General features: G+C 40.8%; 1 protein-coding gene across 50 annotated transcripts in view; it reads right to left on the bottom strand.

Annotated features, from left to right (window-relative positions):
• Nucleotides 1–18,344, bottom strand: part of PUM1 (pumilio RNA binding family member 1) — a 150,864-nt gene that overhangs the window by 62,159 nt on the left and 70,361 nt on the right. For 47 of the 50 annotated variants that reach the window (XM_017346521.3, XM_070078882.1, XM_070078873.1 and 44 more), the window contains 2 exons: nucleotides 10,173–10,339; nucleotides 7,937–8,207 (listed from right to left, as the gene is read on the bottom strand). The exons of the other annotated variants lie outside the window; for them this stretch is intronic. In XM_017346521.3, coding sequence (XP_017202010.1) covers nucleotides 7,937–8,207; nucleotides 10,173–10,339 — 438 coding nt within the window. The remainder of the gene's footprint in view (nucleotides 1–7,936; nucleotides 8,208–10,172; nucleotides 10,340–18,344) is intronic. 50 annotated transcript variants of the gene reach the window in all.

Here is an 18,344-nt window from a genome sequence, read left to right as displayed (position 1 = left end):
AAGGGACACAGTGTACCTACGTGGAGGGTGAGGACATGTACAACTCAGAACCCAAGGAGCTGGAAGAGCCTCTGCTCCAGTATTGGAAAATGAGGTGAGACCAGACCGTAGCAGCCCAAGCCACTGGCGAAAAACATGCAGAAAGAGTCTTAGAGGGCATCTGGCTTGGAACCCCAAGGGGTATAGCTTACCTGCCAAACTAGAGGAGAAAAAACAAGGGGAAAGGGCGTTTTCTCTCTCCCCAGTTACCCATAACGACATCCTGTTAGAATCTGATAGAGAACAGGCAGCATTTTGGACATAGGTAACAGCTGCGCCACCTCCTGTCCATGCCCAGCAACAAGCTAAGCACCTGGGTGTGTCACCTCAGACACACCCTTCACCCTAGAGCACTGGACAGAGTTCCTTGGCCACACCCACCACATGCCTCTAGGTATTCCCTGAAAGCAGACACTCCTCTAATCCACACAGACTTAGTCCAAAGATAAAAGCGAGGGGGGGGTGGGGTGGGGGTGGGGGGTGGGGGACGGACAAAAAAAGAAAAAACCACTAATTCAAGAAACAAGAATAAGGAAAGACAACATGACACCCCCAAAAGAACATAATACTTCAATACTGAATTGTGAAGATGAGATTCAAAAAACTGGGGGCTGGCACTGTGGCACAGCGGGTTAATACCCTGGCCTGAAGCGCCAGCATCCCATATGGGTGCCAGTTCTAGTCCTGGCTGCTCTTCTTCCCATCCTGCACTCTGCTATGGCCTGGGAAAGCAGGGAAGGATGGCCCAAGTCCTTGGGCCCCTACACCCACGTGGGAGACCCAGAGGAAGCTCCTGGCTCCTGACCTTGGATCAGCTCAGCTCCGGCCGTTAGGGCCATCTGGGGAGTGAACTAGCAGAGGGAAGACCTCTCTCTCTGTTTACCTCTCTCTTTCAAATAAATAAAAGAAAAAAAGAATTTCAAAAAACTGACCACAGGATTACTTAGAGGTAATCAAAAGCAAATGCACGAATACATAACACGAAAGAAAATTTCTCCCACAAAACTGAGATTTTAAAGAGAAACCTTGGAAATGAAATATTCAATTGAACAAATAAAAAATACAGTGGAAAGCCTTAACAACAGAATCAGTGAAGCAGAAGAAAGAATATCCAACTTAGAAGACAAAGCACAGGAAATTATACAGTCAGACCAAACACAAGAAGAAACTAGAAAACTAAAAAGAACTGTTGGGAATCTACAGGATACTATCAAACGACCCAACATACGGGTTCTAGGAGTTCCTGAAGGTATGGAAAGAGGGAAAGGATTAGAAGGCATTTTTAGTGAAATATTAATGGAAAATTTCACTAGTTGGGAGAAAGAAAGGGATATCCAAGTACATAGACATGACCAGAAAAGATGTTCACCACGACACACTGTAATCAAACTCTTCACATAAAAACATAAAGAAAAGATTCTAAAATATGCACAAGAGAAATGCCTGATTACTCTTTTTTTTTTTTTTAAGATTTATTTATTTATTTATTTGGAAGTCAGAGTTACAAAGAGAGAGAACGCAGCAGGGGGAGGGTCTTCCATCCACTGGTTCACTCTGCAACTGGCCGCAATAGCCGGAGCTGCACTGATCAGAAGCCAGGAGCCAGGAGCTTCCTCCAGGTCTCCAAGCCCTTGGGCCATCCTCTACTGCTTTCCCAGGCTATAGCAGAGAGTTAGATCATAAGTGGAATAGCCGGGTCTTGAACCAGTGCCCATATGGGCTGCTGATACTTCAGGCAGTGGCTTTACCCACCTCACCACAGTGCCAGACCCACCAGATTACTTTCAAAGGATCTCCAAATAGACTCACAGCAGACTTCTCATCAGTAACCCTATGGGCTAGGAGACAATGGCAAGATATATTCCAAGTCTTAAGAGAAAAGAACTGTCAACCCAGAATACTATACCCTGCAAAGCTCTCATTTATGAATGAAGGTGAAATAAAAACCTTCCGTGACAAACAAAAATTGAAAGAATTTGTCACCACCCATCTAGACTTGCAAAAGATGTTTAAGGACGCACTGCACACAGAAACAAGCTAATCACCATGAAAGAAGGAAAAGGAAGGAAATCTCCCAGTAAAAGTACAAAGGAAATCCAATGTAAAAAAACAAGACTATTTACTGAAAAATGGCAGGGCAAAGTTGTAATTTATCAATAGTCAACTTGTATGTAAATGGCCTCAACTCTCCAGTTAAAAGACACAGACTGGCTGAATGGATTAATAAACAAAACCCATCTATTTGCTGCATACAAGAAACACATCTTACCAACAAGGATGAATGCAGACTGAAACTTAAACGATGGAAAAAGATATTCCATGTTAACGGGGGGAAAAAAAAAGAGAGAAAGAGCTGGTATAGCCATCCTGAAATCAGATAAAATAGACTTTAACACAAAAACTGTTAACAGAGACAAACAGCACTATGTAATGATTAAGGGATCAATTCAATAGGTAGATGTAACAATTATAAACATATATGTACCTATTTACAGGGCACCTGGCTATTGAAAAGAAATGCTAAGGGATCTAAAGGGAGAAAGAGATTCAAATATAATAGTAAGGGGGATTTCAATACCCCACTTTCAGCAATGGATAGATCAACCAGAAAGAAAATCAGCAATTAAAGAGCAGGGTTATAATCAACACTATAGACCAAATGGAACTAAGAGATATCTACAGAACTTTTCACCCTACAATTGCAGAATATACATTCTTCTAGATTGACCAGATGATAAGCCATAAAGCAAGTCTCAAAAAGTTAAAAAAAAAAAAATTATGCTATGCATCTTCTTGGGCCACAGTGGAACTAAGCTGTAAATCAACAACTCAGGTATCTCTAGAACATATGCAAACACATGGAGACTGAACAACATGCTCCTGAATGAACAGCAGATCACAGAAGAAGTCAAAAGATAAATAAAAAAATTTCTGGAAACAAATGAAGACATATCAACATATCAAAACTTATAGGATACAGCAAAAGCAGTGTTAAGAGCAAAGTTTACAGTAATTGGTGCCTACATCAAGAAATTGGAAAGGCACCAAATAAATGAGCTATCAATGCATCTCAAGGATCTAGGAAAAAAAACAAAAACAAAAACAGCAAACCAAACCCAAAACTAGTAGGAGAAAAGAAATAATTAAAATTAGAGAAGAAATTGAAACAAAAAATACAAGATCAGTAAAACGAAGAACTGGTTTCTTGAAAAAATAAACAAAATTGACACACCAAACTAACCAAAACAAGGAGAAGAACCAAATCAATTAAATTAGAGAAGAAAAAGGTAATGTAATACCAGTCACAACAGAAATAAAAAGAATCACCAGAAATTACCACAAAGAGCTGTATGCCAAGAAACTCGGAAACCTAGAAGATAGGAGCTTTGCATCTAGAAGATGAGAGCTTTGCACGGTATCCATGTGTCTGGATAGATTCCTGGACACATACAACCTACCTAAATTGAGCCATGAAGACACAGAAAACCTAAACAGACCCATTACCAAGATGTAAATTGAATGAGTAATAAAAATTCTCCCAACAAAGAAAAGCCCAAGACGGGATGGCTTCATTGCTGAATTCTACAAGACACTTAAAGAACTAACTCCAATTATTCTCAAGTTATTTCCTAAACCCGGAAAAGATGCAAAACAGAAAGAGAACAACAGACCAATTTCCCTGATGAACATAGACCAAAAATCCTCAACCAAATTCTAGCTAATTGAATCCAATAAATCAGAAAGATCATCCACCTGGAACAAGTGGGATTTATCCCTGGTATGTAGGGATGGTTCAACATTCACAAATCAATCAATGTGACACATCACATTAACAAACTGAAGAGAATAAACTACATGATTATCTCAATAGATGCAGAGAAAGCATTTGGTAAAATACAACACTGCTTCATGATGAAAACTCTAAGCAAATTGGGTACAGAAGGACTATTCGAGGCAGCGTTGTGGCACAGCAGGTTAATGCCCTGGCCTAAAGCACTGGCATCCCAAATGAGTGCCTGTTCGAGCAAGATCCAGCTGCTCCACTTCCCATCCAGCTCTCTGCTATGGCCTGGGAAAGCAGTACAAGATGGTCCAAGTCCTTGGGCCCCTACACCCACGTGGGAGACCAGGAGGCGGCCCCTAGCTCCTGGCTCAAGATAGGCACAGCTCCGGCCATTGCGGCCAACTGGGGAGTGAATCAGCGGATGGAAGACCTCGCTCTCTCTCTGCCTCTCCTTTTTCTGTGTAACTCTGACTTTCAAATAAATAAATAAAATCTTTTTTTTTTAAAAAAAGGAATATTCTCTAAGACAATTTATGACAAACCCAAGGCCAGCGTCTATTGAATGGAGTAAAGTTGGAAGCATTCCCACTGAGATCCAGAACCAGAAAAGGATGCCCATTCTCATCACTGTTATTCAACATAGTCCTGGAAGTTTTAGCCAGAGCCATTAGGCAAGAAAAAGAAAACAGGCCGGCACCATGGCTCACTTGGCTAATCCTCCACCTGTGGCACCAGCACCCTGGGTTCTAGTCACGGTCAGGGCGCCAGATTCTGTCCCGGTTGCTCCTCTTCCAGTCCAGTTCTCTGCTGTGGCTCGGGAGTGCAGTGGAGGATGGCCCAAGTGCTTGGGCCCTGCACCCGCATAGGAGACCAGGAGGAAGCACCTGGCTCCTAGCTTTGAATCGGTACAGCGCGCCGGCTGCAGTGGCCATTTGGGGGGGGGGGGGGTGAACCAATGGAAGGAAGACCTTTCTCTGTGTCTCTCTCTCTCTCACTGTCTAAATCTGCCTGTCAAAAAAAAGAAAGAAAGAAAGAAAGAAAAGAAAACAAAGGAATACAAATTGAGAAAGAGGAAGTCAAACTATCCATATTTGCAGATTACATGATTCTATATAAAGGGAATCCAAAAGACTCCACCAAGAGATTATCGGAGTTTGGTAATGTTGCAGGATATAAAACCAATACACAAAAATAAACAGCCTTTGTATATACAGACAATGTATATAAGATCAATCCTATTCACAATAGCTACAAAAAATGATTAAATACCTTGGAATAAATTTAACCAAGGAATTCAAAGATCTCTACAATGAGAATTACAAAACATTAAAGAAAGAAAGCCCATGAGAGCATTTCAGGCATGGAAAAACAAGATACTGTGGCAAAAAAAAAATTCCTACATGAAGGATCTCTGTGAGAGAGACCCCAGTGCAAAGAACTGGCCATCAAAGAAGGATGTACTTGACTCTTAAGGGAGGAGAGAACTTCTACTTTACTTATGGCCTTGTCTAATTACTTACGGAGTTTGTGCATTCAAAAGGCTTCCACAGCCTTGGCAGCTCATGTCAAGAGGCTCGAGTGATCACTGACTTTATACATAAAAGTGTTAATTGTTAAATTAACAACAGGAGTCACTGTGCACTTACTTCCCACATAGGATTTTCTGTCCTCAATGAGTTGCATTATGATAATTAACTGTAAAACTTGTTCTCAAACAGTTTTGTGTGTGTGTGTGCGTGTGTGTGCATGAAAGCTTTAATTATAGAGTAGGTCTTCTGTGTACAAAGTTAATCGAAAAATGAATCTTAATGGAAAATGGGACTGGGAAGGGGATAGCAAGGAGTATGTGGGGTGGAGTGGGGGGGGGTCAGGTATGGTGGGAAGAATCACTATATTGCTAAAGTTGTAGTTATAAAATTTGTACTCATTAAATAAAAGGTTTTTTGGGAAAAAAATAAGGAATAGTGGTTATGAAAGAGATTCAGATTTTTGTATATAAGAGGTTCATAAATAACAAGGGAAGGGTTAGATTTGACAGGGATTAGAAGCATGGAACCAATAATGCCACAAAACAACCATAAAGGAAAGGCACAGAGAATCAGTTCTTAAGGGAAATTAGGTACACCTACTGAGAACTACAGGAAAAATAGTACTTAAGTTTCCTCTCTCTGAAAAAAGAAAATTGTTAATCAAAACTTAAACAGATATGAATCTGCACATCATTCCCTAAAGGGATCTTTTTTGATCAACCTCATATAGTTATTTTGGTTATCTAGTTGTCAAACTCATTTATCTTCAGCTATTTATGAAAAAAAAAAAAAAAAAACACATGTATATTACAGCACAGCCAATCTCCAAAGACCATAAACTCATTTCTCAATAGATACAGAATTTCTAAATAGAGACCATAATCTATTCATCCTAGAGGTCTATACTTATATTCCAGTCCAAAACGAAAGAGTCATGATCTTGTGATGTTTAACGCCTCAGGAGGATTTTTTAAAAATTAAGCATAAGAATCATTACAACCTAAAATTAGTTCTCCCATGCCATAAAAAAGAGGGAACACAATGGGGAGGCGCTGTGGCATAGCAGGTAAAACCACGGCCTACATTGCCAACATCTCATATGGCCACCGGTTCAAGTCCCTGCTGCTCCACTTACAATCCAACTCTCAGCTATGGCCTGGGAAAGATGTCCCAGGTCCGTGGGCCCCTAAACCCACATGGGAGGCCCAAAGGAAGCTCCTGGCTCCTAGCTTTGGAACTAGTGGATGGAAGACCTCTCTGTCTCTGCCTCTACTTCTCTGTAACTCTGCCTTTCACATAAATAAATAAATCTTAAAAAAAAGAAAAAAGCATACATAAAAAATTTCCCAGGGATGTCCGATTTCTCACTGTAGATTTTATAGTGAGTCATTTGTGTCCATGTGTTGTTCAAATCACATTGAAAGGTACCAGATCTTTATATGATCTATAGTAAAGAACTTAGATAAAAGATATGACTGATAGAAAGATCCGGCACACCTCACGATGACAAATAACAGAATTCACTATTTTGCAGCCAGCACTGTGCCACAGCTGATGATAACAACTCACACTGGAGCAGCTAGTTCAAGCTTTGGCCACTCCACTGCCAGTGCAGCTTCTTGCTAATGTGCCTGGGAAGATAGCAGAAAACATCCAAGTACTTGGGCCCCTACCACCCACATGAAGACCTGGATGGAGTTCAGGAAGGCTGGCTTCAGCCTGGCCAAGCCCTAGTCTTTTGGACCATTTGGGGAGTGAACCAGTGGGTGCAAGTTTTCTCTCTCTCTTTCCCCGTCTCTGTCACTCTGCCTTTCAAATAATAAAAGAAATACACACACACACACATATATATACATATATATATATTTTAAAGATTTACTTATTTGAAACGCAGAGTTACAGAGAGGCAGAGGCAAAAAGAGGGAGAGGGAGGGGGGAAGGGAGAGGAAGAGGGAGGGGGGAGGGAGAGAGAGAGAGAGAGGTCGTCCATCTGCTGGTTCACTTCCTAAATGGCTGCAACAGCCAGAGCTCGGCCAATCCGAACTCAGGAGATAGGAACATCTTCCGGTCTCCCCCAAGGGTACAGGGGCCCAAGAACTTGGGCCTTCTTCTACTGCTTTCCCAGGCTATAGGAGAGAGCTGGATCGGAAGTAGAGGAGTTGGGACTCAAACTGGTGCCCATACAGGATACAGGCAATACAGGCAGTGGCTTTACCCACTAAGCCACAGCATCAGCCCCCCAAAAATATTTTTAAGCTCATTATTTTAAAAACAATCAACAATATCACAATCACATAAACCTTCAGAGAGAGTAATTTAGCATCCAAAAGGGTTTTTTTCAATTGGTAATACCTCTCCACTCACTGCCCAGGCACTGGGGACAGAGAAGAGGCAAAGGATGTACGTACTCGTGGAGCAGGGCAGTCTCTTGCCAGTAATTCTGACACAAAAACCAGCTTCTTGAGGGAAAAGACACAAGCTTTCTAAAATATTGCCACCCTCCCCCATCCCCTCATTCCTGGTTACTTGAATAATGTGCAGGCTGGAGGGAGAGTAGAGAGGGTGACAGAGACACACACAGTACCTGTTGTTGAGAATTGTAGTCAAAAAGTCCCACAGTTGCTGCTGCTGAATCCACAGGTACCTGCGTGCCTGAATAATCAAACTGAAGAGGCTCCATGCCCACATGTTCCATGGGGTCCAAGGGGACACTCTGGGACTCCATGTTGGAGAAATCCTCCACAGGCTTGGCACCATTGGTGCTGGTCAGCTGGGCTAAGCCCTCAGAACCATTCTGGTTTGGACCCAGAAGATCCACTTCATTAGCAGAGTTCTGGCAATTACCAGGGGTACGGCTAAACAGAGAAAGTAAAGGGGCATTAAACCTTATTTTGAGCGGGGAGGGACACTACAGCAACCCAAGTTTAAGGACAATGTCCTTGACATAGCTCATTATCAATATTACTTAAAACTATTTCTACAAAAACAATGAGACCCTTTAGATGTTTACAGGCGTATATTCTGTATAAATGATTCTTAAGTAGTTTGCCTTCCCACCTAAACCACCCCTATAGTTTACATTATAATTTACAATAACTTAATTTATTCCCTTTACCAAGGGGTTCAGATTTGAAGACACTGAATGAAAAGAAAAAATACAGCTTACAGTACCAGTAAAAATGAGATCCCAAAATGAAGGTAGCAAAAATATGTCCCCAAAGACAGTATCTACTCTTTAACTCTAGAACCAATGGAAAAAGTCAGTTTTTAAGGAAAATTCCACATCTCAAGAATGATTCTAATAAGAAAGTTTTATATATTATTATTACTGACCAATGCTAAAACGATCTCCCACTTCTAAGAAATCAGAAGAAGCAGATCATTTTGAGATAATACAAATAGTTTCATAAATATATGCCCGCGCTAAGGAGATAATTTTAAAAATTAAAATTGGATGATACAATTTATCATTAAAATCAGGACATCCAAAGAGCAAAAAGAGGCAACACTGATAATTATCCTGGGACAAGGAAAAAATAAGTACCGTTCTGTGTAACCCAGGATACACCATCCCTTCATGGAAAAAGGCTGCAGGATTATTTGATCCAAAAATCAGACTTAAAATAACACGTTATAATAAAAAAAAGTATAGCCTATATCTACATTCAATACCCGTTATCCCTAAAAGAAATCTGTGGCTGTTACATATTAAAGACATTGTTGCATTTGTTTCTCTCTCACACACACACCCTACTCTCATCATCACTACCACCATCACCATCACCACCACCACCACCACCACCATCACCATCACCTGGCCCCAAACACCACAAAACACTGCTGCAGGCTCCTTGAGATTCATGGCGAGGCCCCTGAACTCACCTGGAAGACCTCAGGTAAGTGCTACTCTATTACTCAAATGTCATCCAAAGACTACAAATCTTTACATATTCAAGGCACAAAAATTACATTAGGAATACTAAACAACTGGCATTGTACTACAATGAGAATGTAAAAACACATTTTGATTGTGGTTTTGGTAAGAGAAAAGGTGGGGATATGCATACATATTAGCTTTTGACTGGCATTAAAATTATTCAAAATTAAATTATCTGTGTATCATAGCTTTTCAAAAATTATGTACAGTAACTAAAGGCTGCCAACATACATAAATACCTGCATATTGGGAAAGACAAATACACATGATTTAAATACTGTATATTAAATTACAGGGTAAAACCTGCAAAACAATCATGACCAGTCATGAGGGGCATCCATAGAAGGTATACAATTAAAAATAAGTTCTTTAAGATCTATCTCTGGTTCTTTAAAATGAGGACAATGATATCTAATCCCCCTATCTCAAAGAAGCTTATGAGACTCAAACGCAGAATGCACAAGTTCTCACCTGCTTTTCCCTCTGACATGCCAGAGGGATAGGACACACCTTCCTTAGTAACCAGGGCTCTCTAATGCAAGCAGAGCAATTAGGGAGAAACTTGGGAAAAGAACTAAGGCCCCTATCCCATGTGATTATATGTGAAAATCTCTGAAGTAATCTTCATGGAATCATTCTCCAAATTCTAGAACTCTATACAAATGCAAAACCTACAGTTTTGGCAAAAAAAAAAAATCAGGCATCAGCAACACTTAGAAAATTCTACCTTATCAATTAATACACAATGTTTGAGGCATGGTCTATATCAGATCCAATCTTTAAAAGCAAATGGGGGAGAATGTAAAAGGAAATAGGTGGGGTATCAAAATAAACAAAAACCCGTAGCCCACATTGAAAAATCAGAAGCATAAAACATACAAACCTAAAATCTTTGACGTCTGCATCAATCCCATTCTGTACTGGTAAACCATTGGTCTTGTCCATCACATCACCCTCCTCCTTCAAATCTCCTAGCTTATCTCCTTCAAACGTACCCTTGTTCTTCTTTTCACCTTTGTCGTTTTCATCACTGTCTGCATCCCTTGGGCCCTGTTTAAAAAATAGCTTCAGCTTCACTAACCATCATTAACTAATAAGAGTGGGGCAACCACGGTGGACACCAGACTACACTAGATGCTGTTAGAACAGGATTGTGTCCATGCCCTTTCAGACATTACAATCTAATTAACAAAACAACACAGAGGCCGAACACTGCAGAAAGTCTTGCCAAATGGGGGAGACAGACATACATTTATGTTACAGAGTTTAGGACAGTCTTAACATACCCAATGAAACCAAACCCCCTCCAATTTTTTCCTTTCTACCCAAAGCTTAGCCACAACATTGCATCTCTTGATCATATTTCTCTACTCTCAAGTCTATTATATTTTAATAGCATGCCTCCTCATAATATCCAGATGTGGTGGCTAATAGTATAGAGGGAAAGAGTTACGTTAACTCCATAAAGGAGTTGTGCATCACCACTGTCCTATGTAATTTCCTCCATTATTGCAAACATCAAGGTGAATGTGATCTGGTATCATTTCAAGTCCATTATTCTTATGCTTCAACTTAGGGTATATGCCCTGCCAATTTGTTTCTCCCCATCCCCAGCTCTATTCTATAAAACTCAAAGCTTAAGCATCACAAATTCATGAATGACCCTTAACTTTATTTTTTTAACGTTTAAAAACAAGTTAAAGAAGTCTTTCACTCAAAATACTCTTAGAACTGTTTATCTACTCTGTTCTACCAAGCCTGTTTCAAGGCACATTATTCTTGATATGTAAGTAGGAATGTATCAAATTGAAGCAATGATGCAACAGAATTTATCTATGCAGTGTTTCAAAACTAAAAAGCCTGAAACACTGAGCCAACAAGAATTGATCTGGTGCCAGACATGATTATGTTCTGTTTTCTAAAGAAATTAAGTCTATCTCTTCTAATTCAACATCCTGAATCAAGCTCTGGACATACAAAGCAAATGTACCTTCATTTCCATAAGAAAAGGTTTCATATGGTGACGTGACATGGTACAAAGCATGTTGCAGAACCTTACACCAAAAGGTATTAAGTAAATTTTCTTATTCAAAGTTAGAGGGAGGCAATCTTACTTTTCCTCACCTGGACTAAGAATGGAAAAGGGGGGGGGGGGGGTACATGGACCAAATTAAAGCTCCTGGTAAAGGGCAAGGTCCAATCACAGAAAATGAGAGCTGCTGCACAGAGATTCCAGTCACTAAAACCAAGTTTCAGAGGGGTAGGGGTCGGGGGTGGGGGAGAATTAAATCCCCAGTCATGATCAGACTGATGGTGGGCAGGCCTGTACATGGAAACCCAAGAGATGCTCTCGGAGCAGCTTAGAGATCACTGGCCCAGAAAAGGTAATTCTGAGATATTGACATTCTTAGATATTCTGGCTACCAGTTCAAAGCACATTTTACTTTTAAGAGCCATTATCTGTTCAACTGTGTCAGAGAAAAAGAAAGATTTCATGGTCAACATGAAAAAACACACATATTAATAAAGAACCTAGAAAGGCTGCAGCATTGGCAGCCATTGAGATGTGCCTTTCCAGAGGATAATCCTTAAGGCACAGTTCAGAAGGAATGGATGATAGCCAATTAAGCACTACACCATGATCCCAGAGGAGAGATGGAAATAATAGGGCTCTACAGCCAAAAGATCTTTCAAGACATCCAGAGGCAATAGCTTCCTCCACACTGCAAAGGTAAAACTGACAGGAGCTATGTGTTCATTTTTATCCTAGCACTGAATACACTACCTGACAGAAGGTCAATAGACATGATGAAAAAAATTGATAAGGACCAAAAAATCCTGGAAAACTAAACTGATAAAAAAAGAAGTATGTTCCTGTTGTCTTACCATCATCAAGTAAGAGTCTAGAAGCTGGTAACATGGTCTAAATAATAATCAATTCTACTTGAATCAGTAAACATTAATGTCAATAGTAAAAGAGCAAAACAAGATCATTTATCCCTCTGCCACACTTAAGGAATTTTCCAAAATTCTACAAACTGAATCTTGGGCTCCAATTTCTCACAAAGGGTTCAAAAGATCTGCAAGCAAAAATGTGAAAGGAAAGAGATAAAGAAATAACAGGAAGCTTCAACAGACAAGCAAGAAAACTGGTGTCAGGAAATAGTAAATAGCCAGATCAATGCTCTGTGTTCTCTTCTTCAGTGAACACTTGAATCCCTTCAAGTGATTGCTATGTGCCTGCTCAGTCCATCCATATGCTAGCTGGTCTAAACTGAAGACTTGGCCACTAAGAGTTACATTCTCACTTACAATAAAAAGGGCTAGAGTTCCCAAACATTTCCCTAGGATGGGCTATTTATCAACAAAATACTACTACCTGATTTTCTACTCTAAAAAAGCCGTAAGTGCCTCAGTACCAGAGTAGATTCCTTCTACTGGAGTGTGGGAAATCAGGGACACTTCTACTTCTTGATGGATGGCTGTTAAAAGCCACTGAAACATTTCACTTAGAGAAAAGCTCGGTAGCTCTAATGATGACCCTTAATAGGTTGGTAGGAAGTCTAACTTCTGAATTACACACATAGCACAAGTAGGAGGGCATCAGATCAAAAGTTTGTTATTAAAAGATAACATGAGTGAGGGGACGCAGTGCAGTCAACTAGATGCAGTGGCTGAAGACATCACAAAGCATATGCACATGCCATGTCCAAATGCCTGGGTTTGAATCTAGGCTTCCATTCTGTTTCCAGCTTCCTGCTAATGCACACTCTCAATAGTAGGAGAGTCCATGCCACCACCATGGGAGACCTCAATTGAGTTCCAGGCTCCTGGCTTCAACCCTTGAGATTGAAAGCATTTGGAAGTGAACAAGTAGATGGAAGACAGCACTCTCATACAAATAAAATAATAAATTAGTAGGTACTGGGGACAACATTTGGCCTGTTAAGACTTCATAACCTACATCATAGTGCCAGTTCCTGGTCCCAGATTCTTGCTTATGTGCCCTCTAGGAGGCAGCAATTGATGGGTCAAGTAAGTGGGTTCTTGTCACTCACATAAGAGACCTGAACTGAGTCCCCAGCTCCCAGCTTCAGCCCCAGCGAAGGGCTGTTCAGGGCATTTGGTGAGTATAACACGGGATGGAAGCTCTCTATCTCTCACTCTCTGCCATTCCAATAAAAATAATAAAATCATTTAAATAAATAAATAAATAAAAGATAGCTCAGGTGCAAACATTTAGCCTAGCAGTTAACAGGTCAGTTGGGACACTGATGAGACACTCATGTCTCAGTATTCAACTACCTGGGTTTGATGCCCAACTCATTTTGTCACATCTTTTCTAGTACATGACAGTACTGGAAGTCTATTAGTCATGTGAATGGAAAAGTTTTATTTCATCTTTTCATCATGGTTTTCCTTTAGATGAATGTTAACTCAAAGCCACAGTGCTCAAATACAAGCTCAGCGAAATGCTGAAAATTTAAGTCCAAAAAAAAATATTAAGTGGATAACCTAATTAAAAATGCCAATGGGGCAGGTGGTTAAGTCATTGCTTAGGATACCCACCAACCCATTTCAGGATTCCTGGGTTCAAGTCCCAACTCTGTTCCTAATCCCAGCTTCCTGCTAATATGCACCCTGGGAATTGGGTGAGTTTCCAGCTACTAGTTTCAGCCTAGCCCAGTTCTGACAGCTCTTTCCTCTCCCTCTCTCTGAAATATATATATAGTTATATTTATATATATATATTTAATATATATATTTAATAACAAGGGGGAGGTCTAAGAGATGCCAGATCTGCACAGAGGTAGAGGAATATGCTCTATTGCTGACTATCAAAAACCCAGGAGAGAACAGATAAGCAGAAGAACACATGGTTGGGATAAAAGTCCATGCACTCACAGTTCATTTTCCTCCAAAGACTCAAATCAAAGCAGGAATACTTCTGAATGTATCTATTAATTCTGAGTGAAGTCAAAACAAATTTAATTCCTCCTCCAAGCTCAATGTTCTCAGAAAAACACTCCTCACATGGCAGTAGTGACATTTCATGAAATTATAAATTTTCTTTTTAAAAAAAGAATACTTTGTGTACCTGCTTGATACTGAATCCAAAAATAACAGACTAAAATATTAGTTTCCCCTGCACACATTTATGTTTTTCACAAAATGATAAAAAATTGAAATGTTAACTTCCATTCATATGTAGAGCAAGCTATAGCTCTAATAACAAAAAAAATTGAAGTAGTAAAATATATGAGTGAAGTTTGAAAATGCTAGCCATGTGAAATATTCATTTGAACTTAATAATTAATAGAAATCCTTTTATTAGGGGATCTAAGTCATAAACAGGCCAGTATAGAAGAGTAAAGAGTAATATAACTAAGAATTGAAATTGATACAAAGCTTTGGAATACATCTCTCTCACTTCAATTCTATGCCACATTTCTCTCATCAATAAATTAATGGAGATAGTAGTAGCCACCCAAAGGACAGAATAAACAATTCATTAATTAAACAATTAAAGCAATTCATGAAATTATAATTCTCTTCAAAAAATCAAAAACACTAAGTACTATATCCAATTTTCATCTTTTTCACATAAACAACTATCCTCACTCCCACCAAGACATAAAATTGATAGAAAATTTTAACAATTTTTCACCCTGGAATGAAACTGTTCTGGTTGTATTCATCAGACCCTTTGTCAGACTGATTTTCTGAGGTCTGTGCATACAATCGAGCTACCTCTACTACTCATTCCCTAGAATCTGAGGTACTATCAATTATAGCACAGACTATATTTTATATGCCACTAAAAAGGCAATTGACAATTAAAGTGTGATAGTCTATCATTTGAAATACCCCAATATGACTCCCAATTTGAATGTGCCAAAGTAAGCAGTACTTTTAGAACAGCCTGTACAAGGCACTGTGTACATAATCAACACACAATCCCTGATGCACAGAAAGGTTTTTAACCAAGAAGAGGAGAAAACACAACTTCAACATGGAGAAGGGTACTTGTTTATTATATAGAGATGGAGACCCCAAAAAGAACTTCCTATAATTTTTTTTAGGTTATCTAGTCAGTATCTAAAAGCTTAACACTGCCAACCAAAGAGGAGCACACAGACTTCTAACGTGAGGAAAGCCCAAATCTGAAAGGGCTCTCTCTACCCTGCACAAGCTTCTATCAGCCTCTTGATGATCTAATCTTCCAATTACATCTTATACCAGTGCCTCTCAAACCTCATCTGGGTAGGGAGAGAGTCTTGTAAATTCTACAGGTTTTGATTCAGCAGCTCTGAGGAAGCATCTGAGACTGGGATTTCTAAGGAGCTTCCAGGAGGTACTGATGTTACTGGTGGATGCACTGACTCTGAGAAGCAAGACTTTATAAGGCTTACAAAACATTCATATTACATAGTCGCTAAAATTAAATTCTGGTTGGGTGTAACTATTCCCATTTTGTAAGTGAGGACATTAAAGTCCAGTTGAGACTCAACTCCTTGGCTTCTATCTGTGTTATATTATCCAAAGTTTTTAAACAAAAACCAATTAAATTAAAGTAACAATGTTTACCTAAAATCAACATAATGGGGCACAGAAAAGCAAATCCATCAAGTTTAGAGATCCAAATGAATTGTTGAGAGAGTGTATGCATCCACCAGGAGGGAAAGCAGCATTGTCTACAGAACAAATGGAAAGACCTTCCCAAGTTACTTTTCTTAAAAATTTTCTACAAAGTTAGGATGGTCTTCCCCCAAAGTTTAGGGTGTCATTCTCATTCCCCTAGGGACTGTAAGCCAGCAAAGGAGAGGTGATCCACTCTTAGACTGGCTTCATTTTGAATCTTTCAGAAGATCAGCATCAGGATCCTTAGTTGGGCAATTTCACTCACATCTCAAAAACAGAGTAATTACATCTGATTTTGTAATACTCTAAAGCATTGTGCGGTAGGTGAGGGAACATGTCTAATACCAGAAATATGGCTGGCGCCGCGGCTCACTAGGCTAATCCTCTGCCTGTGGTGCCGGCACCCTGGATTCTAGTCCTGGTTGGGGCGCTGGATTCTGTCCTGGTTGCTCCTCTTCCAACCCAGCTCTCTGCTGTGGCCCGGGAAGGCAGTGGAGGATGGCCCAAGTGTTTGGGCCCTGCACCTGCATGGGAGACCAGGAGGAAGCACCTGGCTCCTGGCTTCGGATCGGCACTGCACGTCGGCCATAGCAGCCATTTGGTGGGGGAACCAAAGGAAAGAAGACCTTTCTCTCTGTCTCTATCACTGTCTAACTCTGCCTGTCAAAGAAAGAAAGAAAGAGAGAAAGAGAGAGAGAGAAAGAGGGAGAGAAAGGGAGGAAGGGAAGAAGATGAAGCAGGGGCCGGCGCTGTGGCCGTAGCAGCTAATGCCACTGCCTGCAGTGCCAGAATCGCATATAGGTACCAGTTTGAGTCCCAGCTCCTCCACTTCTGATCTACCTCTCTGCTATGGCCTAGGAAAGCAGTAGAAGATGGCCCAAGTGCTTGGGCCCCTCTCCCCACGTGAAAGACCCAGGAGAAACTCCTGGTTCCTGGCTTCGGATCGGTGCAGCTCCGGCCATTGCAGCCAATTGGGGAGTGAACCAGCGGATAGAAGACCTTTCTCTCTCTCTGCCTCTCCTTCTCTCTCTGTGTAACTCTGACTTTCAAATAAACAAATAAATCCTTTTAAAAAAATAAAATGGAGCAGATGATGAGCACTCATATGTTAAGCTACCACTTGGGACACCCAAATCCCATACCAGAGCACCTAGGATCAAGTCTTGCCTCTGCTTCTAATCCAGCTTCCTGCTAATGTACCTGGTAATCATTAGATGGCCCAAGTACTTGGGTTCCTGCCACCCATATTGGAGATCCAGATAAAATTCCGGACTCCTAGCATTCACTTGGTCCAACCTTGGTTCATTCTTCCTCTATCTCTCATTCTCTCTATCTCTATCTCTTCCTCTATCACTCTGCCTTTCAACTAAAAAAATAAATCCTTTAAAAATATATAGGTCAGGTGATACGGCACAGATTAAGCTGCTGTTCTTGATGCCACATCTCACATCATAGTGCCCAGTTCAAATTCCAGTTACAGGGGATGGCGCTGTGGTAAAGCCATTACCTGCAGTGCCAGCATCCCATATGGGTGCCAGTTTGAGTCTTGGCTGCTCCACTTGCCATCCAGTGCTCTCCTATGGCCTGGGAAAACAGTGGAGAATAGCCTAAGTCCGTGCATCCCAGCACCCACATGGGAGACCCAGAAGAAGCTTCTGGCTCCTGGCTTTGGATCAGCACAGCTCCAGCTGTTACAGCCATCTGGGGAGTGAACCAGCAGATGGAAGACCTCTCTCTGTGACTGTCTTTCAAATAAATACAAATAAATCCTTATGGCCACCCACATGGAGACCCAGGTGGAGTTCCTGGTTCCTGGCTTCTGTCTGGCCCAACCCTGGCTGTTGAGGACGTGTAGTGAGTGAAACAATGGAGTCTCTCTTTATCGGTGTATGTGTGCATGTGTGTGCGTGTGTGTGTGTCTGACTTTCAAATAAATAAGCCTTCATAAAAATTAAAAAAAAATTATATAAAAAGAGAAGATTTTGACTGGCATTCTGTTTTTCTCTTATCTGAATGTGGCTACCCCATAGGCTAGGGTTCATATGGACTACTACCAAATACATGCAGTGGGTACTATAAAAATAAGGTTGTTCAGATTCTTTGCAGTTTGAAAGTACTCTTGGGGCCGGCACTGTGGTGCAGTAGGTTAATCCTCCACCTGTGGCGCCGGCAACCCATACGGGTGGCGGTTCTAGTCCTGGCTGCTCCACATCCGATCCAGCTCTCTGCCATGGCCTCAGAAAGCAGTACAAGATGGCCCAAATGCTTGGACTCCTGCACCCACATGGGAGACCAGGAAGAAGCACCTGGCTCCTGGCTTCAGATAGGCGCAGCTCCGGCTGTTGCTGCCATTTGGGGAGTGAACCAGTGGATGGAAGACCCTTCTCTCTGTCTCTCCCTCTCACTGTCTATA

Source organism: Oryctolagus cuniculus, chromosome 7 (assembly GCF_964237555.1).
Source record: "Oryctolagus cuniculus chromosome 7, mOryCun1.1, whole genome shotgun sequence".
In the NCBI taxonomy this organism is placed as follows: domain Eukaryota; kingdom Metazoa; phylum Chordata; class Mammalia; order Lagomorpha; family Leporidae; genus Oryctolagus; species Oryctolagus cuniculus.
Note: the sequence above shows the minus strand (reverse complement) of the source record. Positions and strands in the feature narration are given on the sequence as shown.